The 24,144-nt window shown below is 39.5% G+C and overlaps 7 protein-coding genes across 9 annotated transcripts in view; 4 read left to right on the top strand and 3 right to left on the bottom strand.

The window, feature by feature from the left end:
• Positions 1-4,844, top strand: part of chas (chascon) — a 51,126-nt gene extending 46,282 nt beyond the window's left edge. For all 3 annotated transcript variants that reach the window (XM_065491878.1, XM_065491879.1, XM_065491877.1), the window contains 3 exons: positions 438-620; positions 2,179-2,668; positions 3,986-4,844. In XM_065491878.1, the coding sequence (XP_065347950.1) occupies positions 438-620; positions 2,179-2,668; positions 3,986-4,507 (1,195 nt within the window). In that variant the 3' untranslated portion in view covers positions 4,508-4,844. The remainder of the gene's footprint in view (positions 1-437; positions 621-2,178; positions 2,669-3,985) is intronic.
• A 160-nt stretch (positions 4,845-5,004) lies between these two features.
• Positions 5,005-7,044, bottom strand: LOC135943428 (sialate O-acetylesterase-like). The gene is given in 12 exon segments (XM_065489952.1): positions 5,005-5,239; positions 5,296-5,382; positions 5,434-5,530; positions 5,583-5,740; positions 5,793-5,861; positions 5,864-6,020; positions 6,100-6,271; positions 6,328-6,466; positions 6,527-6,616; positions 6,668-6,738; positions 6,794-6,943; positions 6,996-7,044. Coding segments are annotated over 12 exon segments (1,443 nt in total). The 3' UTR covers positions 5,005-5,035.
• Positions 7,045-7,397: 353 nt separating this feature from the next.
• On the top strand, positions 7,398-9,614 carry LOC135943427 (methyl farnesoate epoxidase-like). Its single transcript, XM_065489951.1, has 10 exons — positions 7,398-7,422; positions 7,504-7,605; positions 7,666-7,917; positions 7,983-8,149; positions 8,202-8,462; positions 8,523-8,637; positions 8,698-8,878; positions 8,929-9,046; positions 9,108-9,258; positions 9,317-9,614. The coding sequence occupies exons 1-10, from the start codon at positions 7,413-7,415 to the stop codon at positions 9,493-9,495; spliced, it is 1,536 nt and encodes a 511-aa protein (XP_065346023.1). The 5' UTR covers positions 7,398-7,412; the 3' UTR covers positions 9,496-9,614.
• Positions 9,615-9,868: 254 nt separating this feature from the next.
• On the top strand, positions 9,869-12,539 carry LOC135942434 (methyl farnesoate epoxidase-like). The gene is given in 9 exon segments (XM_065488554.1): positions 9,869-9,876; positions 10,048-10,130; positions 10,189-10,440; positions 10,491-10,960; positions 11,008-11,122; positions 11,178-11,358; positions 11,408-11,525; positions 11,587-11,737; positions 11,803-12,539. Coding segments are annotated over 9 exon segments (1,590 nt in total). The 3' UTR covers positions 12,015-12,539.
• Positions 12,099-14,774, bottom strand: LOC135943925 (sialate O-acetylesterase-like). Its single transcript, XM_065490594.1, has 11 exons — positions 14,624-14,774; positions 14,421-14,570; positions 14,295-14,365; positions 14,153-14,242; positions 13,946-14,087; positions 13,720-13,891; positions 12,947-13,172; positions 12,737-12,888; positions 12,581-12,677; positions 12,434-12,520; positions 12,099-12,371 (listed from the first exon to the last, which is right to left on the bottom strand). The coding sequence occupies exons 1-11, from the start codon at positions 14,670-14,672 to the stop codon at positions 12,156-12,158; spliced, it is 1,452 nt and encodes a 483-aa protein (XP_065346666.1). The 5' UTR covers positions 14,673-14,774; the 3' UTR covers positions 12,099-12,155.
• Positions 14,775-15,607: 833 nt separating this feature from the next.
• LOC135943926 (myosin-3-like) lies at positions 15,608-16,817 on the bottom strand. Its single transcript, XM_065490595.1, has 2 exons — positions 15,997-16,817; positions 15,608-15,935 (listed from the first exon to the last, which is right to left on the bottom strand). Exons 1-2 carry the CDS (start codon positions 16,321-16,323, stop codon positions 15,624-15,626), a joined length of 639 nt encoding a protein of 212 aa, XP_065346667.1. The 5' UTR covers positions 16,324-16,817; the 3' UTR covers positions 15,608-15,623.
• A 1,032-nt stretch (positions 16,818-17,849) lies between these two features.
• On the top strand, positions 17,850-24,104 carry LOC135942798 (peroxisomal acyl-coenzyme A oxidase 3-like). Its single transcript, XM_065489111.1, has 13 exons — positions 17,850-18,161; positions 18,612-18,778; positions 18,834-18,992; positions 19,054-19,200; positions 19,486-19,808; positions 20,339-20,454; positions 20,514-20,677; positions 20,874-20,996; positions 21,059-21,179; positions 21,371-21,616; positions 22,222-22,512; positions 22,726-22,880; positions 22,938-24,104. Exons 2-13 carry the CDS (start codon positions 18,614-18,616, stop codon positions 23,040-23,042), a joined length of 2,115 nt encoding a protein of 704 aa, XP_065345183.1. The 5' UTR covers positions 17,850-18,161; positions 18,612-18,613; the 3' UTR covers positions 23,043-24,104.
• The last annotated feature ends 40 nt before the right edge of the window (positions 24,105-24,144 follow it).

Raw genomic sequence — 24,144 nt, 5'->3', positions numbered from 1 at the left:
GTCATACAAATTAAATAGTTAAAATTGTGACCTGTGTCTGTCAGCAGACAATGCTCCTTTCCGCAATAGCAGGGGTACCAAAAAAACACAGGATCAGTTTCAGAGATTTGAAAGAGCAACCACAAATTTATCAAAGATTTAATAATTTTAAGGTTAAAATCTAGAAAAAAAATTTTGACCCATTAATTTTTAATCGAGTTTCACGTTCCCGAATTAATTTGGTGCAAAAAATATTGAAATATTTATCATTTTTTGTTTCATACTGTCTGCTCTATTTCAATTTTGCATTGAATCAAGTATTTTTCCGTTAATATATTGTGTTTAAAACCAGGCTTTGTAGCTATAGTAAAAATAAAAACGTTCTTGATCTCGTTACAATCGTTTTTCCCTCCCACATATAAAAAACTATATTTAACCTGCCCTCTTCCGTCTCGCAGATATTATCTGGGCGAAGACCCGTTCGGCGGCAGCATCTACGGCAGGGAGAAGGAGTACGACGGCGTGACGCCGCCCGGCGAGCGCTCGCGACGCACGCACCGCACGACGGGGCTGCGCAGGGGCTCGCAGGACGGCGTGGAGGAGGTCAGGAACTTGCAGCAGCTGCGAGCAGGCACCCACAGGTGAGCCCACGCGCGCCCATGGACACGCCGTAAAAGGCGGCGGCCGCTCACGCGCGTGTTTGTGCGCGCATTCGGGACGCGCGAGACACGTCGCGGCGGCGGCGGCGGCGACCCATATTTAGGCTGCGCCTAGTCGCGTGGTCAGTTATTGCGAGCGGAGACAGATGAGATTCGATTAGAGGGCCGACCCACGCGCATCTTGCTTTCACAAACCAACGGAAAAGAGAGATATGCGACCTAATCGGATTAACAACAGTCCCTTTTCACGCCTTTCATAACGACAGTTCGCAACCTTCAACTCAGGTGATCTGTTATGTGTTGTTTTTCTCGGTTGCATAGAGAGTTCCAGAAAAGGTAAAGGCAGAACAGTTGCAGTTTTCATGTTAAATCGTTAATATTCATCATGAGCTGCCACCTGACGAGATCGCGCTTCCAAGCCGTGTTTTTTGGTCAAATTACACATCAATCGAAAGTCAAGATAAAGAGCTTTGATTTAGTACGTTTTATATGATCGTATACGATATTTCGTTTGCGTACAATCACGGTTGCAAAAATAAAAATGCTGATTTTATTCCAAGAATTATCGTAAAATTCGAATTTTTAATGAGCCGCCGAGGCTTTAACGCGGCAAACTGGTCACAGATATGGAATACTTGTTGTTTTACTGCTCATTGTGTCAAAATCCGGTTTTAATCGGTTCACTTGCCGGCCAAAACGTATGTGGTTTTAAACGCTGCGAATTTTCGTTCCTTTTAAGGTCGTTCAAATTCTCTGCAATTTTTATTTTCATTAATTTTGTCCGAAAACCCCGTCTTCCCGGGTCAGTTTGGACGTAAAAAGGTACAATGGCAATTCATTTACGTGATTTCCTTACCGCATTGCAGCCTCACTGACCTGAAAATGCGAATTTCTAAATAAATATCTACGTGTACACAAAGAATTTTCAATTCTTTCGCGTTTTTTTTATTCTTGCAGAAATTTCAAACCTTCCAAAACATTTCAGTTTTTTATTAATGCATTTGTCTTCGTTGAAAATGTAGTGATAATTAGCTTCGCAAATATGTGCCATTCACTGCGCAAGAACTTGGGAGCGGCCATGTTTGTTCAAACCTTTTAGCATTTCTGCGAGTGCTGCGCGCATGCAGACGAGACACTGGCCGGCATTATAGCGTAGCTGCGACATAAATTTTAAAACTAATAATTGAACATGTTAAAAATATTTACAAATTAATTTCAAAACAATATTCACAATCAGAAATTCCTGAGTGAAACAGCGAGTTCTGTTATTTAGTTTGAGTTTAAATTATTTAGCTCACCGTTAGTTGTTCGAATGTGCGGGGCTTAACTAAAATAAAATAATCATCTTGATTTTTAATAGTTAATTTTTTTTCTTATTTTTACTTTCAGGCTAAATAATTTTTTAAAAAAATATTCTAACTGAAAAGTATTGTTTAAAGAGTAATAATTTAAATTTCCTAAATTAAAACCCCCTTGTTTCTTTAGAAATGCAATTTTTACTTTCGTCGTAATTTTGACGAGTTTGCATTTTATTTTTCAGTCCACCACGAATGCACACAACAACGCTGGGTCGGTACAGCCGTTCGACGGGCCGGCTGCAGCAGCAAGAGGAGTCGGCGCCGCGGTCGACGCAGACCCTGCCGCGCAAGCTGTCGTCTTCGAACCACACGCCGACGCAGAAGCCGCTCAAGAGCGCCGGCAGCATGATTAACGTGTCCATCGTGAACAGAGTGAGCTCGCCGAGCGGGCCGGCGCCACCGCCGCCGGCGCCGCCCATGTCGAACGGGCCCGCGAAGCCGGCGCGCACGTACCGCTCCAACCTGGCCCGCAGCCAGAGCTTCAACGTCGTCGAGGCCCCAGCGCCGCGCAGGCTGTTCCAGCAGCAGAACGCGCCCAACAAGTCCTCCTCATACTTCAGATCCAATCCGCACCTCCACAAGTTAGACGAGAATGGGCCCGAGCTGAAGAGCCCTGGTATCATCTCCAGCATCAACCGCAGTCAGAGAGACATTCACGAGGAAATCAAAGCAGTGAGTAACGTAGTATCACTTTTTTAATTTTGTTTATAGCGGAGAATATTTTGTGTTAATTGATTTTATTGTTGATTCAGCATAATATGCTGCGCCGCTTAACATTAATGCGGGGCACATTGCATACATACTCTTCTTGCATGACTTTTTTATTGGTTTTATGTAAACGTAAACAAGTTGTAAACATTAAATTATATATTATTTATTTAATATAGCTTTAATTTTTAAAAATTTTATTGCTTTTAATATATAAAATATTTCTTTCTTATTAAATTATAAATATTTTTTTAGTTATTTATCATTAAAACTTCCTTTAAAATTATTGTTATAATTTTTATATTTTAAAAACTATTAAATAAAACTAAGTAAGTATAAATATTTAGCTCGACAACTTATTAACATGCTATAAATAAACATATTTCTAATATCTTTGCATACTCTAACTTGTTGATTGACCGGTTCCTGAGTTGGATATTGAATTTTAAAAACTATAGCCAAAACTATCTTTTAAGAATAAGTCAAATAAATCGAAATTCTCATGGGTTTTTGGGCTTATTTTGTGGCTTATCTATACTTTTCTTGTTACGATCTATCTAGTTTGTGTTTGGCTTAACTGTGACGGAAATTCTCTATTTAAGATTCAGTTTGCAAATTGCAATCTACAGATAAAAAACTCTCTGTTGTTAATTAATTTGGTCTCCTCTTAACTCAGTCAGCCTTTTTGTGGATTTAATTCTACACCATATTATGGCACTGCATAAAATATAAAATTTCAAATCTATTTACGAGAATTTTTTATTTATTTTATCACGGTGCTCGGGAAACACCCTGGTGGCTTCCAAAGGGCCAAAATGCAAATATTCTGAAAACGACCTGGCCGTTCTAATGGCGTGTAAATCTTGCAAATCAATACAGGCGTCGTTAAAGTGGCTGAACATGCGAATTTGATTAAATAAAATGCTAGTGGGCTGCCCTGACGCCAGGGTTTGATTTCCTACCTGTTCTGATGGTCTTATCTGACCTCAAGGGAAGTTTCTATGTATGTTACGCACACTTAGAGCAATATTTTATCCTATACATTTAGAAAAATTCCGTTTTTAGATATTAAAAATTTAAAATCCAACCAAAAACGTAGTAAATTTGAAAAAGAGTCTGATTTTCCGTGAAAATGGCCCACATTTTCCGTCAAACTGGAATATTTCAATACCTCTATAGAACCCTAAACACATACTGGTACTCATAAATTTAAAAAAAAAAATATCATGTGGAAACACATCAAGAATGCAAATTGATTGATTTTTTTATTATTAATTCCAGGAGGAAACGTCAGCAAATGTTGATTCAAAGAAGAGACTGTTTATGAAGGGCCTGTTGGACCGGGCGCCGGAACTGTACCAAACGCTGAACAGCATCGAGACGACGGACACGCCTTCGGGCAGGCCGGCGTCCGGGGCGTCGCGAGTGACCTACAGCAGCTCTTTCCGCAGCGACCTGGCGCCGGGCGTGCGACCTGCGCGGCGACCGTCCAACACGATGCTGTCGCCGTCGTCGTCGTTCCGCAACACGTCGGCCAACGGCGACTACACGGAGACGGTGCGCTACACGTCCAGCTCGGACGACCCGATCAGACCGTCGGTGACCAACACGGTGCAGAGCTTTTCCAAGAAGACGGTGGCGTCGCCCAGGGCCAACGGCGCAGTCGCCACGCAGACGGTCAAATCGACCGAGACGACGACTGTGACCAAGAGCAACCGCGCCGCCCCTACGTACCTCAGGCACTACCACGTCGAGTCGCCGACGAGGCCGGGGGTCGTCATCGAGGTCGGCAATCACCGCTGAAAACGGAAAAATTTTAAAGGGAAACAGACAATCGGGTCAACAGCTGACACAAAAGTGCCAATTTTCTGTGCCAGTGCTTTGCTTGTTTGGACACAAACACACACACACACATGAATAATGGAAAATTAGATGGTTTTATAGAGGAAATTGTTACGATTTTCTTATGTAAAAAGCACTATTCGTATTTAACATCTATTTGCCATTTTTGTGAGCCCTTATAATGATATATATTTAACAACGTTCTGAAACTTAAGAGATATATGTATTTTTAACGTACATTTTATGCAAGATATGTTCGAAGTGATTGACCAAGCAAATAAACATATACCTAAAATTATCACCAGCATTTTTCTTAATAAAATTCCCCAGTAAAAAATACTGTTTGCATTAATGATTCCAATTTAAATCGGGATATAAAACAAAACCAAAAGAGAAATTGGGCTCAAGCAGCTTTTTGCATTTTTAATGAGCACAAACATAAATAAAAGTCTTTTAAACTCTTGAAAAATATTTATTCTTCAAAAAACTTTACTGTGTCAAGTCCCACTTCCAAACCTGCGCGGGAAGATCCTCATCGTCGTCCGAATAAATTGCGCACTGCTTGTACTCGCACACCGTGGCCCTGAAGGCGTAGGTCAGGAGCACAGCGTCTGCTTCAATGGCTACGTCAACGGAGTTTGCGCTGGCATTGACGATTGAAGTTGCACTCCACGTGCCATCTGTTTTTTGGAACTATTTTTTACCTCATTGTCAGTTAATTATGTTTCAAGCACATAAATGGGACTCACAGTAAAACCGTCAGTGCCGACGATTTTTATGTTTCTATCAAAGGTGATGACGAAAATTCCAGGGGATGCAAAATACGAATTGATAGGCTGCACAAAATTTTTTTTAAATCTGATTGTTAAGTAAAAATAATTTAATACTGTGGGTCCATTGCTGTGGAAATTTTCTCCATAAATCAAATTGCGTGCTGCCTTAGCCAGACGGTCTGCTATGGTTTGCTTGTCTCGAGGGTGAATTCTGCAGAGCAAAAAAATAAATTTGCAAGTAAAATTAGAAATTTAGCCCTGACTGTCCAGTAGGTGCATCTCGGTCAGTCAGATCGTATGCCGTGGCGAAAAAGCTTTCCGGCAAAAATGCGTTGGGCAGGACGCCTTGGTCGGCTGTTTGATGGAAGCGGAGGAAGCCCCATTTGTAATTGCCAAGAAGTCCAGGCAAGGTGGGTCCGATCTAATTTTAAAGGGGAGCAACAGTGTTGAATTATTTTATTTCTTCATCTTACCTGCACAATGCCAAAAGGAAAAGCGACGCCGTTTTCGGCGCTCACGTTTCCCTGGTGAAATGTTTTTTTTTCCAATCTTGAACCATGGCAGTAATATGACAAGAGTAATAATCGGGGTTCTTGTTGACATTATTCTCTCCTTGGTACCAGATGACTCCTCGAACTGAGGTTTTTGTCAGAGGGGCGATCATGCCGTTCCACAAAGCCGATTCCGAATTTTGGTCAATGCTGGACGTATATTTTGAGTAAATCCACGTTTACAATTTACACAAATTATTTAATTCAATTATTTCCATGGACCAATTACCCATTATTTGGAGGAGTGAGACAGTAGATAGGAACTCTAGGTGAGAACCAAGCCTCGATGTCAGTTCCTCCCCAAGAAGAGTCGATCAAGCCAATGGGGCGCGAGTTGCCCAGGGCTTGAGACAATCGTTCGCCAAAGAGCATGCAGAGTGCGGAGAAATATGGCACATTGGCTGCCAATATAAGATTTCTTTTTAAACGCCATAAAAGATTTTAATATTTGTTGTACATGCACTGGGGGTTTCCCAAGCAATAGAATAAACTGCTTCATCGAGTTCAGTGTCTGTCGAGTAAATTCTCTCCACTTGAAGCAAGCGAATATTTTGGTAGCTGAGAGCGTTATTCGTCTCCTCTGTGCTGTTGAAGATCTGCGATTTTTTTAATTCTTAAATAAAAGTTTTTTAAAAATTTCAGGGCGATTTGCTTACTTGGCTGATTGTCATTTCCATGTTGCTCTGGCCGCTGCAGACCCAGACGTCGCCAAACCAAGCGTCAAAACTCACACTTTCAGTTCTATCCTGTTTTTTAATTTAATGAAATCCTATTTTTAAGAAATAAAATATTTTTACATGAATAATATCAAAGGTAACAGGCCCTCCTGCTGGCTCTTGAGGAAGATTCACAGTCCAGGTGCCATCGGCTAGAAGCCAATCACGGATTAATAAAATAAAGTATATTGCGCGCAATGCTCAAACATTCCACGAAAGCGTTGATTTCATAGCCCGTCCGGAAGACCTGGATGGAGGCTCCAGGCGTGCCATATCCCCAGATGACTGCTTCCTTTGGTTCCATTTGAAGTACCGTGCCATTTTTGTAGTAATTGGCAAGGCGGAATGTACTTTGGCCTAAGAATATTACTCATTTGAAGATTAAAATTAATTGATATTGAAAACAGACCATTGGCAAGTGCCAAAAATAAAGCTAATGCTGCTGCAACGCGCATCATGACTGTCCAAATGAATGTCGCCACGTTATCTTTGGAATGAACTTATCGCAGATGAGCTGTCATATCAAACAGCAAAGGTAAATATTTGCAAACAAAGTTTCAAAATAATTAACTGAATTTTTAAAACAGCTATTTTACTCTTCTGCGTTCGATTTTACCAAACGTACTTTATAAAAATTATTATACCATAGTCCATTGCTTATCTTGAATCACTTTGCTGAACGATTGGTGAATGTCATTGTTTCACCTTCATAAAGATAAACATTTCTCTATAAAAGGTGTACGACCAATGGAAAATTAAAATTGTCCAAGTGTAGATTTCATATAGAGCTACACGCAGTATTTGCCATCATTAAGCAATCACATTGATGCAAGTAGGTATTATTTGTACAGCAGCTGTTGTTAAACTAAACAGCGAATCAAGTAAAACTAGTTATTTGCGACTTGACTTTCACGCAGGAAACTTCAGCATGCTGTCTGGTATACTCCTCGCTACCTTGTTAGTGATCATATTCACTTGGCTTTATAGAGATTGTAAGCGGCCGAAAGATTTTCCTAGAGGTGAATGAGAATGCATACAACTCTTTTATTTTTTTATAATAATAATTTAATATTTTTCAGGACCTAAGTGGCTTCCAATTATCGGAAACCTGCATCTTATTGACACTCTCAAGAAGAAACATGGATATTTTTTCACTGTTCTGGAAAAACTTTCAGAAGAATATGGTCCAGTATACGGCTTGAAACTTGGTCAGAACCTGACTGTGGTCATAACTGATTACGGAATCATGAAAGATGCAATGTCAAGGGAAGAGTTTCAAGGTCGACCCAATGGATTTGTTTTTACAATGAGGACGTTTGGCGAGAAATTAGGTGAGATGACGAGATTTTTAGTGCCTATACCGGTTGAGTAAAAATGTGATTATGTACAATTAAAGGTATTGGTTTTGCTGACGGTCCAGTTTGTACGTCGGTCCGAAACTTCACCATGAAAACTCTGAAAGATGTTGGCTTAGGAAAAGGAAATATGCATGGCCACGTTACTGAAGAAGCTTCCGAGATGGTAAAATACTTGAAAACTCACTATGCGGAAACTTCAAGCAAGGTAAATACAAGAACATGCCCTATATTTCAAATAATCTGGTTCAAAATAATAGGAGGAAAACCCCATAGCGCTGGACCTGTTGTTTAAATTGTGCATTTTAAACAGTCAGTGGATGCTTATTGCCGGAAAACGGTTTGAATATGAAGAAGCCAAATTTGTCCAAATTCTCAACCTAGCGACATCATTTTTACAAAATTTTGATGGATCAGGAGGAATCATAAGCCACCTGCCCTGGTTAAGATTTATTGCACCTGATGCGTCGGGTTTTACTGATTTAAATAATGCAATCCTGCCAATGCAACAGTATTTCCAGGTTAAATTTCATTTCTAGCAGACAATCAATATTTACATTGATGAGATTAATTTTTAAAAGAAAATTATCGACGACCACAAGCGAGAATTTGACGTCAATGCAGCGCACGATAATTTGGTGGACCTATTTTTGGCCGAGATAAGCAAACAGAAAGAGCCCAGCCAGGTTTTTAATGGTGCCTATATTTACACACACTTTGGCTGGAGAAAAATTTTGTAATTTAATTTTGATATAGAAAAACAGCTGTTGGGAACATTGTTTGATCTTTTCATGGCCGGAATGATCACATTAAGTGACGCAATGAGCAACATGCTTCACTTACTGGCTGAGCGGCCGGAATTGCAAAAAGAGTTGCAAGAAGAAATAGATCAAGTCATCGGAAGAAATACATTGCCCACCATGGATTATTATAACAAGCAAGATTTCCACTTAATAATAATTTTGGAATTTCATTTTAATTAATCAGGATGCCGCTGATGCGTGCTTTCAATCTTGAAACGCTGCGCTTCTCGTCAATCGTGCCAATTGGGGTTGCACGCCGGGCAATGAAAGACACGACTCTGTTGCACTATCGAATTCCTAAGGTAGAATGGGTTTTATTAGAAAGCCTGATCTAATTTTGATGATTCTGTGTTCTGCTTGAAGGACACCGTTCTGGTGCCTGTCCTTGATCAAGTCACTGTCAGGGACGAAGAGTATTGGAATGAGCCACAAATGTTTAAACTAGATAGGTTTCTTAGTGCAGACAGAGCGGAGTTGAAAATTAACGAGAGGGAAAAAGTTCCATTTGGATTTGGTATAGAGAGATTTTATACTAGGTGTGCGATATTAATTTCATAAAATCATATTTTTAGGGAAAAGGAGGTGCCCTGGAGATTTGATCACTTCCCAAACGATGTTTGTGTTCATGGCAAGCATTTTGCAGAGTTTCACTATTTTACCAGACGAAGAAAAGGAAAGAAAAATGGAATGGGTGGAAGGCATCACTTTCACTCCTCCGCCTTTCACTGGCAGTATTCGTGCTAGAGATTAATTTCACCAGTTTTAATTTGTGTTACTGTACGTTTATTCCAATAATTGTTGTCTTACCAGAAAATGATAATTCTCTTTTTAAATGAATAAAATACGGATGATGGGAAAAATAAAATCAAACGTGTTTAAACACAAAGACTGATAAGAAATAAGCTAATCGACAAAGCTTACTGCCAACACCCTATTTTCAAATTAAATAAGTAGACGATAAGATTAAATTATAATTACATAATTTATGAGATTTGTTTTCATGTCTCATCTGAAATAGCCTATAGACGAGTAGATAGTAATGAGAGCAGGCCAATCAGAAATATCAATGTTTTGCTGGGTCAAGGGTTATGGCCCTGGAGATAAAAAATACACTATTATAGCGAATGGAATTGTTTGATCAAAAAGCAAAGCTCAGTCGTTGGCGTCGGTTACGCAATTAAAATAATGCAAGTAGTCTTCATTTTAATAGCTGCTGCAGCTATTGCAAATAAAAATATTCTAGAAAAACTAGTTAGTTGCCATTACAACTATCATAAAGGAAACGCAATCATGCGCTGGCTAGCATTCTTCTCGCAACCCTTATTTTTGTGCTGTTCTTCCACTGGATTTACCGCGAGTGTAAGCGGCCAAAATATTTTCCTGGAGGTATATGATCACGTGTCTAACTATTTTTTTTTTATTAATTTCTTATTCGTAACCACAGGACCTCAATGGCTCCCAATTATCGGAAACCTGCATCTCGTTTACAGCCTTAAAAGGAAGTATGGCTATTTGTTTATTGCTCTTGAAAAACTTTCGGAAAAATACGGTCCGGTCTACAGCTTAAAACTCGATCAGAGCCTAAGTGTGGTCATCACTGATTACGAAATCATGAAAGATGTACTGACGAGGGAAGAGTTTCAGGGTCGACCAAATGGATATGTGTTTACGATGAGGACGTTTGGTGAAAAATTAGGTGAGATAATTTTTTTATTACAATTATTATAAAATTTAAAGTTTAACAAGGCATTACTTTTGCTGACGGCCCTGTTTGCATGTCGCTTCGAAATTTTACCATGAAAACTCTGAGGGATGTTGGCGCCGGAAAAGGAGACATGCACGTTTTCATTACTGAAGAGGCCTCGGAGATGGTGAAGTACTTGAAAAATCTCACGTCAATGAAGGTAAAAACAGAAGCATGATCAATAAAATATATGTTGAATCAAATACTGTAGATGGGAAAACCTGTTAACTTGGACTTGCTGTTCAAATTGTGCGTACTAAACAGCCAGTGGATGCTTATTGCTGGGAAACGATTTGAATATGAAGAGGCCAAATTTGTTCACATCCTCAACTCTGAAACATCATTTTTGAGAAATATTGATGGGGCAGGAGGAATCATAAGCCACCTGCCCTGGATAAGATTTATTGCACCTAATGCGTCGGGTTTCACTGATTTAAGGAATGCAATTAAACCAATGCAACAGTTTTTTCAGGTAACATTAATAATTTTCTCTGTTAGAGGTAACTTTGTTTTTTTTAGAAAATAATTGATGAACACAAGCAAGATTTTCATGAAAACGTACCACATAACAATTTAGTTGACCTCTTTCTGGCTGAGATTCGCAAACAAAAAGAGCCCAGCCAGGTTTTTACTGGTATATTTTATACACTGAAGCTGGTAAATAATTATGGATTTTAAAATTTTTATAGAAAAGCAGTTAATGACAACGCTGATGGATCTTTTCATGGCTGGAATGATTACTTTAAGCGACGCAATAGGCAACATGCTTCACTTTCTGGCTGAGCGGCAGGATTTGCAAAAAGAACTGCAGGAAGAAATCGATCGGGTTATCGGAAGAAACGTAGCTCCCACCATGGACTATTACAACAAGCACGAGTTCCTTTGCAAGTGAAATTCATGTATTATGAAATATTTTAAGGATGCCGCTGATGCGTGCTTTTAATCTCGAAACACTTCGTTTCTCTTCAATCGTGCCGATCGGAGTTGCACGCCGAGCCATGAGAGACACAACATTGCTACACTACCAAATTCCAAAGGTTTTTAATTGAATGAATTGAAACAATTTCATCGATTTGGAACGTTTTGTTTAAAATCAAGGACACGGTATTGATCCCAGTTCTCGATCAAGTCACTGTCAGGGACGAAGAGCAATGGGATGAGCCACAAACATTCTGCCTAAATAGATTCCTAAATGCAGATAGGACAGAAGTGCAAATCGACGAAAGAGCGAGGGTTCCTTTTGGACTTGGTAACGAGATTTTTTGCGCATGGCAATCAACTAATTTCATTTTAATTTAATACCTTGGTGTTTAGGGAAAAGAAGGTGCCCCGGAGACTTCATCGCTTACCACACGATGTTTGTGTTCATGGCAAGTATTTTGCAGAGTTTTACTATTCTGCCAGACAAAGAAGAGCGAAAGATGGATTGGATCGAAGGAATCACCCTCACTCCTCCGCCCGCCTTTCACTGGCAATATTTGTGCCAGGGATTGATTTCAAATAATTTTTATCATATTAGGTTGTAAAGATATTAGAAGAAGCCTCACATTAATTCATCCAGACGGCATAAGGAAATAATTAAAAATCCTTGCATAAAATAAATATGACAATTATTATATGTTTTGTATAAAATCATTTATTGTTTTAAAAACAAATTCCTTTATAGCTTAAAGACGACGTGCCTGAGTTAGGTCCCAGTTCCAGACCTGAGCTGGAAGATCTTCCGCGTCATTGGAGTAAACGGCGCACTGTTTATACTCGCACACGGTGGCCCTGTAGGCGTAAGTGAGGAGGACGGCATCGGCATCAACTGCCACAAAAACGGAGTTGGCAGTGGATGTGGCGATGGTGGTAGGACTCCACGTGCCATCAGCCCTTTGGAACTAAAAAATGATTGCCGAAAATTAGTTTCTAAAAATTTTGATAACAAAGTGATAACACTCACAGCGAATCCCTCTGTGCCGGCAATCCTAATATTTCTGTCATAGACGATAACGTAACGGTCTGGAGATTCGAAGAAAGAGTCGATGGGCTAGAATAGAGACAGAAAATTTGTGAGTAAAAAAGTTAGTATGAAATGAATTAAACTTACAACGGGGCCGTTTGCACTGAAGGTTTCTGCGTAGATCAATTTGCGAGCCGAGTTGGACAAGCGGTCAGCGACAGTCTGCTTATCTCTGGGGTGAATGCTGCATGGACAAATATTTGATTTAGTTATCCACATGAAATTTGATTGATCAACACTCACTCTCCAGTGGGGGCATCTCGGTCAGTCAAGTCGTAAGCAGTGGCAAAGAAGCCTTCAGGGATGAAAGCGCTGGGTATGACACCACGGTCGGCGGTTTGGTGGAAACGGAGGGCGCCCCAGGCGTAGTCCTCTCCGCGCTCAGTGGGTCCAATCTGAGGGATAGGTTTGCGGTGAAAAACGACAGTTTTACTTTATAGACTGTAGACCAACCTGAACAACTCCGAAAGGAAAAGCAACACCGTTCTCGGCGGCCACTTTAGCATCGTAGAAAGTGTTTTTCCAGTCCTCGATCAAGGCAGCAATGTGGCAGGCGTAGTAGCCAGGGTTCCAACCGACGTTGCTCTCTCCCTGGTACCAGATGGCTCCCCGCACTGAGGTCTTGGTCAGAGGGGCGATCATAGCGTTCCACAAGGCAGACTCGGAGTTAGCGTCAGTTCTGGGTTACAATAAATTATTAATTAAGGTTTTTTTTTGGAAATTTTGGAGATTGGTTTATGAACTTGTACAGACCGACCTATTCGTAAATGAGCTAAAATCAAAATTCTCTCTCAATTGTTCCGAAGCTTTTGTCAAGTTTGTAAGTAATATGAATATTAAAAAGCAAAATATTGATCCAAAATTCTATTATACTCCCGCAATGTTAAATACCGATTGGAAGAAAACGAATTGTAAGGATCGTTCCATGTTAACCAGATATACATTTCATGGGTGTCATTTTCTTATTTGCACAAATTCTTGTTTTCACCTGGATATTACCGACAAATGTAAATGTAGTTATTGTAATGCTGATCTGTATAGTATGTACCACATTCTTGATTGTCCTTTAAAACCTTTGACTTTAACCAAAGCTGCCTCATATAAATGCTGGAAATAGTTGTACGCCGTTGGCGTTTAATAAATATTCTATTCTATTTTGGAAATTTTAAACTTCTAAAAATTTCTTAAAAAGTCAGGATTTAATCAATTAAATAAATCGTATATACCCGTCATTTGGAGGAGTGAGACAGTAGATGGGAACTCTTTGTGAGAACCAAGCCTCGATGCGAGTTCCACCCCAAGTAGAGTCGATCAGGCCAATGGGGCGCGAGTTGCCCAGGGCTTGAGACAAGCGTTCGCCAAAAAGAAGGCAAAGGGCGGAAAATCCAGGGACGTTAGCTGTGGAAAATTAATTTTCAGTTGTGGAATTTGAAAAAGGAAAAGCTGTCGTACATGCACTGGGGGCGCCCCAAGGGATGGAGTAGCTGGTTGCTTCGGCCAGCTCGGTGTCTAAAGAGAAAGAATTCGCCAGTTGCAGCAGGCGGATGTTCTGGTAGGTGATGGCAGTGTTCGTCTCCTCAGTGGCGTTGTAAATCTATTTTTTTTTTAAATTTAGTAATAATTCAAGAGACCAGTTAATTTAAATTTTATATAACTTACTTGGTTGATGGTCATCTCCATGTTGCTCTGGCCGCTGCAGACCCACACGTCGCCAAACCAGGCAGACAAGTTGATCGTGTCCACGTTGTTCTATTTATCAAAATATTAAACATTGTACCTTTTGTTTTATTTTTAAACTCACATGAATGATTTCAAAGTTTATTGGGCCACCTGCATCGTGCTCAGGAATAGACACTTTCCATGTGCCGTCAGCTAAATAGAAAGCGTTTATTACACAAAAATAGAGAATTTTTTAACCCAAAAATACCATCTACGCCAGCGACGATTTGAATGTTTTCATAATTGACCTCAATGCGAGCTCCAACTTCGCCAAATCCCCAAATAAGTGACCTCTTTGGTGCCATCTGCAGGACCATGTCATTTTGGTAGTAGTTAGAGAGTCGAAATGTGCCCTGGCCTAATAAAATACAGACAATAAAGGAAAAAATTGGTCTATTTATCAAAACCAACCATTGGCGAGAGCCAAGAATAGGGTGAGTGCTACTGCCACGCGCGCCATGGTTGTCCAACTCAAATGCCCGTGTCCGCACTGTTATTCTGCTCATTTTATACATATTCTTATCAAAGTTGCGTTATATAAGCTCTCTAGAAATCTACCTTGCAACAGAGCCACAATTTGGATCAAAGAAGTTGCGAGTGCTGTTTTCTTTTTGATTAAAAAAGATTACTTTTTGACAGGACCAAACTGATAATCATTAAACGAGTGCAATTAAGATATTAACACGGCTAAAAACGGAGAGAGTATAAATATGGCAATTGGAAATAAGAGCTTTAATATAACTCAACTCTTGGATTTAAGTGTACCCTGCAACCTTTGGCTCGTCAAACAGGAGCTATATCATACAGAATAAACAACGCAATCAATTTTATGAGTGTTTCTAAAGCAGATAATTAAACAGCTTCTCCTCAATTTGCTGCAATGCTGTTGTTTAAAACATTTTATTGAATTTATCATATTGTCCTGCGCCGTCGCCTGAAATGTCTCCTCCGTTCATCAAGAACTCATTGGTGTTCTCGTGCATACTCAACGCTTCTTCCAGTTCTTCGTCCCTTTCCAAAAATTTTCTTTTAGCGCTCAGCAGTTCCTGGTCCTTTTCAAGAACATGTTTTTCCAGGTCTGCGATCTTTACCAAAGCTTCACCAAGTCTATAATTTACATAAAAAAATAAAATTCATGCAAACATTTTTTTAAATTAAAATTTACGAATAATTAAGCTCTGCGTGGACTAACGTAGGATATGGAAAGCTATTAGAGGAATTATGAGAGAAAAAATTCACTAATCAGTGCTGATTCTGAGTTAAATCCCACAAATTTTACGTTTTTAACGCCAATACCAAAAACAAAAAAACTATATAAATCGCATAAAATAAACTTTAAATCTTTTTACAATTGATGAAAAATTCTTGCATTTAAAAATCAAAATATTACGCTATGGCAATATTAATATACTCACTCTGCAAAAACCTTTGAGTTATTTTCTGCCACTAATTTGTCTTTCTCCTTTAGCTGCTCCTTAAGAATGCAAATTTTGTCGTTCTTTCCACCAACCTCCCTTTTTAGGACAGAGTTTTCCTCAGCTAAGACGCTGCAATTGTTCTGAAGATCTCTAAGGCTGGTCCTAACGATTTCTAATTCGTCAGCGAGTCGCTGCTTCGCAACAAAATCTTCCTGGGCCTGTTGCTGCACTTCTTTTAAGCTTGTTCTGAGTTTTTCCATTTCCAGAGCGTTCTTTTCCGCATCCTGGCTCGAAATTTTCTTAATCTACTCTGTCAACACCACTATGCCATTCTCAAATTTTTTAAAATGGTCAATAATCCCAAACCTTTTCGATTTCGGCACGGCTTTCCTCGAGAGCCTCCTTCAATCGGGTTTTCAGGGCATGACAGTCCTTCGTCAGCGCCGTGATTTGCTCCTCCAAATCGTCAGTCTGGGCATCGAGCCGGGCATTTTCGGCTACAGCGTCCTCATAAGCCTGCTGGACGTTGTTCAGTCGCAAGGATAGCTCATCCAGAGCTTTTTTGGTGGCGTGTAACTCCCGCTCGCACTGCACCTTGGAAAATTTCAGCCGCTCGAACGCATCTTGCTGCTCGTATAGCTGCGGATTGCCAAAAATTGCGTCGAGAATTTTGCGGATTAACTCGGTGATCATGATGGTGCACCAAAATTATTTTTGATATTCTGACAATAATAGTAATGTCCAACACAAAGATTAAAATATGAGTGTGAAACATTTAATAGTATCTCATTGTTGCAGTTGATAAGAATTTATTAAAAGTTGATTGTTACATAGTTTTTACAATTTGTTCTACAAAGTTCAATAATCAAAAGTGGACACTGCTACAATTTAAATTAAAATTTCACCAATGTTATACAACATTTACAGTGCTTGGCCATATTTTCTTGACAAATTTCGATTTTTCTCGTCAAGATCTATTATTATCAGTGTGTGACACTTTTGAGGGAAACTCTTTTTTGTGAAATTAAATCAGATTTTAAGTAGAGAATCAGTTCCCACCATTTGATAAGCATGCTAACTTAGCATCCACACATTTCTCAACAATTCATAGCGCTATACGTCGATCAATTCTGATTTTAACTCAATCCCATTTTCCGGTGTTTTCTTCTTTAAAAAAGAAAGATATTCTACCGCCTCTTTGGTCTCTGATTTTTATTGACAGAGAATTTACAGCCTTATTATGAAACGATGAATCAAGCTGGCTGCTACTTTACAGTACTGTTAATCCTTATGACAGCCTTTAATAATTACTTATGTGTTACATGTTTATAAGCCATGCCAAAAAAGCATAAGCAGATAGATTAATTGTTCTGCTTCAATAAAAATATCATGTTTTTAAACTGTGTATCGAGTTTCTCGAATTTCGATTACTTTGGTGGAAATTCATTCTTTAATGCTTGAAATATTTTATTAGGTTTTAATCTTGCTCATAAAAATGCAATCGTATTTTTTACTTTTTTGTTTCAAACGTTTTACACGATTTACAGTTTAACCAATTTAACTTTAATAAGTTCAAGATTAGTGTGTTTAAGCAAATACGTAGTATGCTAATGTAATGATAAGCTCTTTAAAAACTGTTTCCTTATTGATAAGAGCTTTTTAGAATTTTCACCAGAAAATTAAACATTAAAATACCAGAAAATACGGAAAACTTCGATGATTTTTTTTTAAAAAATCATTTTTGTTTCATTTTAATCCTTTTACGCATTTTACTAAGGTGAATTTCCTCCTGGCAGTGGTATCATCGCTCAACAAACACCCAAATTTTCTTTGTCGAACTGTTGCCATTTTCTTGTAACAAGGAAATTCGCGTTAGGTTATTGAGAAATGCGCAATTTTTTCGCTATCGAGACGATTTGCTACTCTCTTGCCTTATCTGTTTAAATCTGTCCTATCTTGCAGCTGGTTGATTTGACTGTAAGTGATATAAATATGATTCATTCCTGTTTTAAAGAACAAGCACGACTTTTGATTGATTTCTAGTCGTAGAAAAGCATAAATTATTTAACACAATTATGCAACAGTCTTGTCAAAAAGCACCGTCGTGGGCAACACGTGTGAACGTGCTCTAGTGTTGAAAACGCATGGCGGCCAATAGATCTTTGCACGCACTTTTGGCGCGTAAACAGGTCGAATGTCGTGAAAGGGCGTGGCTTTCGGTGAGGTCGATTGTGACTTGGAAGCAGTGGTCTCGTTTTGATTAGATAACACTTGTTGTGCGCCGAAGCCGAGCGCCAAGTGAAGGGTTGCTTGCGTTCCCAGGACCGTGTTCGCTGGCGACCGTGGCCCGCACAGCCCCACCTATCCCTCCGCGGCCGCACCGCGGTGAATCAGTTGTTCCATCAGGTGATTCAGGTCTCAACCGGCTAAGCCTCCGCTGCTGGAGCACGTGATCAGAGCAGCCCACACCCACACTTTCACGCCGTCAGCTCGCAAATTCGGCGCTGCGCCGACCGGCAGACCTTCGGCAGGTACGTTTCGGGCCGCAGCGGGCCCCCTCCGCTTAGGGGCAGTCGGCAGGTCGGGTCGCGTCCCCCCTTTCTTTCAGAGTTGGCCCCTTGCTCGCCCAGCGAATTTTGACAATTCTCACGCCCGGCTGGTCTGTTCGTGACCTGTGATTTAATTTATTTCGTTTGGCAATTGCCCAGTGCAACGTTCGCCGTTTGCCAGCAGCAATTTCCTCTCCAGAATTACAATAGGCTTAATGAGTTGGCAACTGAGCTGAAATTTCCATTATTTATTTATAATTTTTAACCGCTTCTTAGTAATTATTGCTTTTATTACTGACTTTTATTATCATGGGGATTTTATCGTTTTCCTGTATGGCAAGTCTGTGCATATTCGAGAACAATAAAATCCACGCTTCCTCTTGCTAGTTGCATTAGTATTATTTCCATTTCATAAAGTAATAAAAATTTCAGTCATGGACCCTGAGGAGAAATCCGGCCTGCGCCACCTGACAGAGGATGAGGTCGAAATTTTGCCTGATTTCCCACCTGGCCCTTTGGACCACTACCGAAAACAGGCCACCTTTGACTGGAAAAAGCTAAGAATTTTCGTCGAAGGCGAAGATTTACTCAAATTCAAAGTTAGCTAACGCTATTAAATAGATGACACGTTACATAACCTCTCTCTCAATTTAGATGTCAATTTGGAAGACAATGGAGGCTGACCCTTTGTTCGAGCAGAAAAGCTACTCTCTCAGCATGGACGAGTTTCGGCGGGTCACCACCAACCGGGTGCACCGAATTAAGGACTACAACTTCCTGACAGAAGAGGTCATCATGGGGGACCCCAGAAAAGTGAATTCTACAATGAGCGCGGAGAAAAACGTTATGTTATTGGTGTAATTTTGGATTTCAGTACATCGTCCTGCTAGTGGCGCTAAATCACTACGACCCTTGTTTGATGATTAAGTACGTCGTGCCATTCCAGTTTTTCCTCAGTTCTCTCAAAGGTCTGGGCACTCAAAAGCACAACAAGTTCATCAAAATGGCTGAAAATCGACAGGTGAAGAGTATTGGGTTACAACTGGTTTTTCCTCTCCCCTTGGAACGAATTTTTGCCTTGATAATAGATTTAGTTTCAAAGTAATCTCTATTATGGTTCTGCAGGGCTATTTTGCCCCATACATTTATTAAGCCAAAGAAAATTATACCAAGAGCAGACTCTAAATTTTCCATATTAATTTAAAAAAAGTTATTTAAAATTTAATTTAACTCTTCCACTAATCTGAATTTTTTTAAAAGCAATAGTATGCTGATTCACATATTCTTATAATTTTAATTTTTGCAGCTGAATGGTTGCTTTGGCATGACAGAAGTCTCTCACGGCACAAACACAAAAAAACTTCGCACAACAGCGACATATGATCCAGCAACCAAGGAGTTTGTGCTGCACACCCCAGATTTTGAGGCTGCCAAGTGCTGGGTGGGCAGCTTGGGTCAGTATTCAACGCACGCCACCATCTTTGCCCAGCTGGTGACGCCAGATGGAGAACAGAAGGGTCTGCACGCGTTCCTCACTCCAATCAGGGATCCGAGAACAATGCTGCCCTACCCTGGCGTCATCGTCGGCGACATGGGCGAGAAGGTCGGCCTCAACGCCATGGACAATGGGTAATTAGATTAAAATGAGTGGGTTTTAACGTTTTTACGTTATTCATTACGGTGATTCATTTTTAAGAGAGGAAAAGTTAACTGCTTGTTTATTTAATCTGTTTAATTTTTAGAGATAGTCCTCATCAATTTATTTGGACTATCTCTACATAGTCCACAGTGATTTGCTCACTGATTGTGTTCAGTGAGCACATTTAAGTTTGCTCACTGAACCACTTACAATGTTTGACGCATAAAACAAAATAAGCCATATCTCTTCACCTAATTGCACTGATAAAAAAATATTCGGGAGATTGTGCAATTATTTCTCTATTTTTATGATTGTTTTCAACGTATTTCAGTGTGGACCACCTGTTTGGGCTTGAATATATTTTACTTGGGCTTGACTATGACTGATTGTTATTGGTCGTTGCGCTTTTACACAACAGAAGGGCCAAGTTGGTTTCAAATTATGTTTAAATTGCAATTTGACCCGCAAGTGGATAAAACATCTCAAGAATCCAGTTTTTACGTTATGATTTTTGTTCCAGATTTGTGCTGTTTGACAAATACCGCATTCCTAAAGACAATTTGCTGGATCGAACTGGAACCATGACTGATGACGGCAATTACGTCACGCCATTCAAAGATCCAAATAAAAGATTTGGTGCGTGAATTCTTTTGCCCCTTCAAATAATTTAATAATACTTGAATTTAAATCCACAGGTGCTTCTTTGGGCAGTTTGGTCGCCGGTCGCGTGGCGATTGTAAATTTCTGCAATAGTAACCTGCAGAAGGCCATTGTCTCCGCAGTCAGATACTCAGCTGCAAGGAAGCAATTTGGACCGACAAACGAGGCTGAGCTGCCAGTCATTGAATATCAGTTGCAGGTAAAACAAAGTTCTAAAATTGTCTGAAATCCAGTTTTACAAGGCATTCTGGCAAGGGTAATCTTTTTTAAGAATAACTCAAAAAATTGTTTGCTACATTCAGTGGCTTTTTCTAGAGTAGAGTGCTGATTACTCATTTCAGGCATAAAAAATGACATTAACTTAATAAATTTTATCAAAATTATTTTCTGTTTAGCAATGGCGCTTGTTTCCCTACTTGTGTGCTTCATTTGTGCTCTCTTCCTTTGGAGACCTGGTGATAAGAGAATATATGGATTTTACCCTTCGTCTCATGATGGGTGAAGACCGGGCTAATTTGGTAGGGAAAATACTTAAGTTTGATTTAGCTAAAATTCTTCAGCTAAAATTGGCCTCTTTCAGGCCGATGTGATGATGGAAATTCATGCATTGTTGTCGTCAGCGAAACCGCTCTGCAGCTGGCACGCACAGCATGGCATTCAAGAGTGTCGAGAGTGTTGTGGCGGACACGGCTATTTACGAGGTTAGATAAGATGTCCCTGACACAAAATGATTGTGTATGAAAATTTTTTTACAAGAAGAAGTAAACTCTTTAACTCTGTTAAGAAAACCGTATATTTAAAAATCGTGAAAAGACGTTTTGCCCAAAGAAAATGGCGTAAACTGTATAAATATAAACAGACATAAATTTTGATTATGAACGTAATTTTCTAGCTGCTGGATTTGGGCAGCTGAGGAACGACAACGACGCAAATTGCACCTACGAAGGCGACAACAACGTGCTGCTGCAGCAAACTAGCAACTGGCTGTTGCAGTTGTGGGCTGAGAAGAAGCGCAATGGCAAAAATAGAATCCAATTCAGCTCGCCGCTTGGGTCTGTGCACTTCCTGCAAGACATCGACCGTGCCGAGCAACTCAGTTTTTCTGCTAAGTCCGTACAGGATTTGCTCCACCCTGAGCGTAAGAAAAATCTATTTGCTCTAAGGCATGAAATTGTCAAAACTTTCTTCTATTTTCTTCCTCTTTGTTAGTTATTTATTCATTAAATTTCAATTTTTACTCGAAGGGAATGCATGGGATATCAGGTGAGGCCAGTAGCATAATTTAAATAAAGTAAAAAGGCAAATAAGTGAATAATTTAAGAAAGTCCTTGCAATTTTGTTGTGTTAAGAAGAAAAATAGTCAATCTCGAGATATTTTTTTCCATTTTAAAGAAGCCAATTTAAAAGACAATGACTGCAATATAATAAGAAGTGTATGATTAGAGGTCTCAGCCAGCCATGCTGCACCGCGCCAGTAGGCAAATGTAGGGTCACTTGGGCAGCCGCCAGTGAAAAAGGGTCAAAATTTTAAAAGTGCGGGAGAAAAAAAATGTCTTCTGGCCCTGCAGGCTGTTAAGCACTATCAAACTTCACGTTTAAATTATTGTCAGGCGCGCCAGCCGCTGGTGAGCAAAAAATTCGGCTAAGCTGGTCCCGCCAGCCGTCTCGGCTGATAACTCTAAATATGATGTTTTTAATATTACAATCAGTGAGAGTTCATTTTTTCCCTTCTGACATTTCCAGCGATACTCGAGATGTACCAATGGTTGATGTGTCATCTGCTGGGCAAAACTGAGGCCCTGCTCCAGTCGCACTTGGCCGCTGGCAGCCATCCGTTCACAGCGCGCAACGAATCGCAGGTGTTCCACGCCCGCACCCTCTCGCTGGCCTACATCGAGCATTACTGTCTGCTACTCTTTTGGCGCGAGGTGAAAGAAAAGTCAGCCGAGCCATCGCTGATAGCTGTCCTAGAAAAAGTTGCCACTCTCTTTGGACTCTGGAGTATAGAGAAACACCTGGCCACCCTTTACGAAGGTATTTTCTTTTTTAACGTGAAGTAATATTAAATCATGTTACTAAAATTATTTTCTTGAGGGAAACCAATAATTGATGAAAAATGTAATTTTCTTCTGAAAAATCTAAACTTGCGTCTCATAAACATGAACATAATCCATTTTTTAATTTGAAACTGACTGCAAACATGTGGAAAACCTTATACCAGTTATATATTTTTATTACTTTTCTCAGGTGGTTATGCAAATGGTCCTGAGGCTGCACAGTTCGTTCGAGAGGGAATTTTGCTGTTGTGCAGAGACCTGAAAAAAGAAGCAGTTGCTTTGGCTGACGCACTGGCCCCTCCTGACTTCATCCTCAATTCTGCCATTGGCCATTCAGACGGAGAGGTACTACTTCTCAAATAATTAAATTACTTGGTTTTACTCATAAAATTTATTTTCCAGATTTACAAGAATCTGCAAGCCACCTTCTACCAAAACCTTGGTGTCTTTGAACGGCCCAGCTGGTGGCAAGAAATGGTTCCAAAAGTGGTGCGCTCCAAATTGTAAACATTCCTTCTCACCGCTTAAGGTGCCTTCCCCAAATTAAACCTCAATTACGAGGAATTTCCGCTGTCCTTCCGAAACCTAACTATTTTTTGCATCAAATTGGTACATTGTGATGTAAATATGAATTACCAATCAAAATTTTTCTGCCTGGCATTGTTTTCTAGTTATGGGCTGAAAATATTTTCATTTAAAATTTAAATTAATCAAAAAATATATAATATATTGTAAATTAATTTAATCAAATTGAATTAAATTTAAAATTTACACTAAATACGTTAAGCATCATAAAAGCTAATAAAATTGGCTACATTATTTTAAATTTTAGATTTTTAATATTTCAATTATTTTATTAATCAATCATGAAATTATATAAATTTGTTATTTGTTCATCTGTTTTGAGATGGGCTACCCCCTGATAGTGAAGAACTTGCAAAAACTCCGTGTCCCAATAATATCGTGATTGAATAACATTATTTAATAAGGCTACTCTGTGGCCACTTGGGCCCCACGATAGTAGAGTCTGCATACTAAACAATGATTGGAAAATTGCCCAATAAAAAAAATAATTTGGAGATCACCTTAATTTAATTCGTTGGTAATTTTCTAATTTCATATTTTTTGGGCCAGACAAGGAGTTTGTCTTAACGGCCTGCGCCTTTATTGCTAGTGCTGAAAGCACTAACCAAATAAATTATGCAAGAAATATTTTTATTTTGGAAGGTATGCGGGATTCCTTGTTAATACTGTTGCTGTACTTACCCTGTGCGTATTTTAAATACTTTACCTCATCGACAATTTTTGCATTTAAAAGAGAATCTTCAATGGGACCATGCCTCAAAATCGATATTATTTGATAGTGGAATATTCTAGTGAAATTAGACTTTAGCATAGTCATTTTACAGTAACAAAATTAGCCCAGCGTATTTTATTTGCTGAGCGACTGTTGCTTTTTGTCATGTTTATTTGATGAGATCACTCGGATTATTTTCTCTGCTTGATATCTATTTTTTACACATGTCATACGAGAGTTGCTATTACAACAAATACATTCTTTTTAATTCAGTGACCTTGTTTTCTTGTGAAAGAAACATCTGCTATGGTA

Source organism: Cloeon dipterum, chromosome 4 (assembly GCF_949628265.1).
Source record: "Cloeon dipterum chromosome 4, ieCloDipt1.1, whole genome shotgun sequence".
NCBI lineage: Eukaryota > Metazoa > Arthropoda > Insecta > Ephemeroptera > Baetidae > Cloeon > Cloeon dipterum.
Note: the sequence above shows the minus strand (reverse complement) of the source record. Positions and strands in the feature narration are given on the sequence as shown.

Coding starts and splice junctions, on each gene's coding strand:
- LOC135943427 (XM_065489951.1), top strand. Junction 8,638..8,697: donor GCCCAGCCAGGTTTTTAATG/GTGCCTATATTT, acceptor ATTTTGATATAG/AAAAACAGCTGTTGGGAACA. Junction 8,879..8,928: donor ACCATGGATTATTATAACAA/GCAAGATTTCCA, acceptor TTAATTAATCAG/GATGCCGCTGATGCGTGCTT.
- LOC135943925 (XM_065490594.1), bottom strand. CDS start 14,672: ATGGCGCGCGTGGCAGTAGCACTCACCCTATTCTTGGCTCTCGCCAAT. Junction 14,088..14,152: donor TGGAGATGACCATCAACCAA/GTAAGTTATATA, acceptor AAAAAAAAATAG/ATTTACAACGCCACTGAGGA. Junction 12,889..12,946: donor TTCCTTTCGGAGTTGTTCAG/GTTGGTCTACAG, acceptor CCTATCCCTCAG/ATTGGACCCACTGAGCGCGG.
- LOC135943926 (XM_065490595.1), bottom strand. CDS start 16,323: ATGATCACCGAGTTAATCCGCAAAATTCTCGACGCAATTTTTGGCAAT. Junction 15,936..15,996: donor GCCGTGCCGAAATCGAAAAG/GTTTGGGATTAT, acceptor TTGACAGAGTAG/ATTAAGAAAATTTCGAGCCA.
- LOC135942798 (XM_065489111.1), top strand. CDS start 18,614: ATGGACCCTGAGGAGAAATCCGGCCTGCGCCACCTGACAGAGGATGAG. Junction 20,678..20,873: donor TCATTGAATATCAGTTGCAG/GTAAAACAAAGT, acceptor TTTTCTGTTTAG/CAATGGCGCTTGTTTCCCTA. Junction 20,997..21,058: donor GTGAAGACCGGGCTAATTTG/GTAGGGAAAATA, acceptor GGCCTCTTTCAG/GCCGATGTGATGATGGAAAT.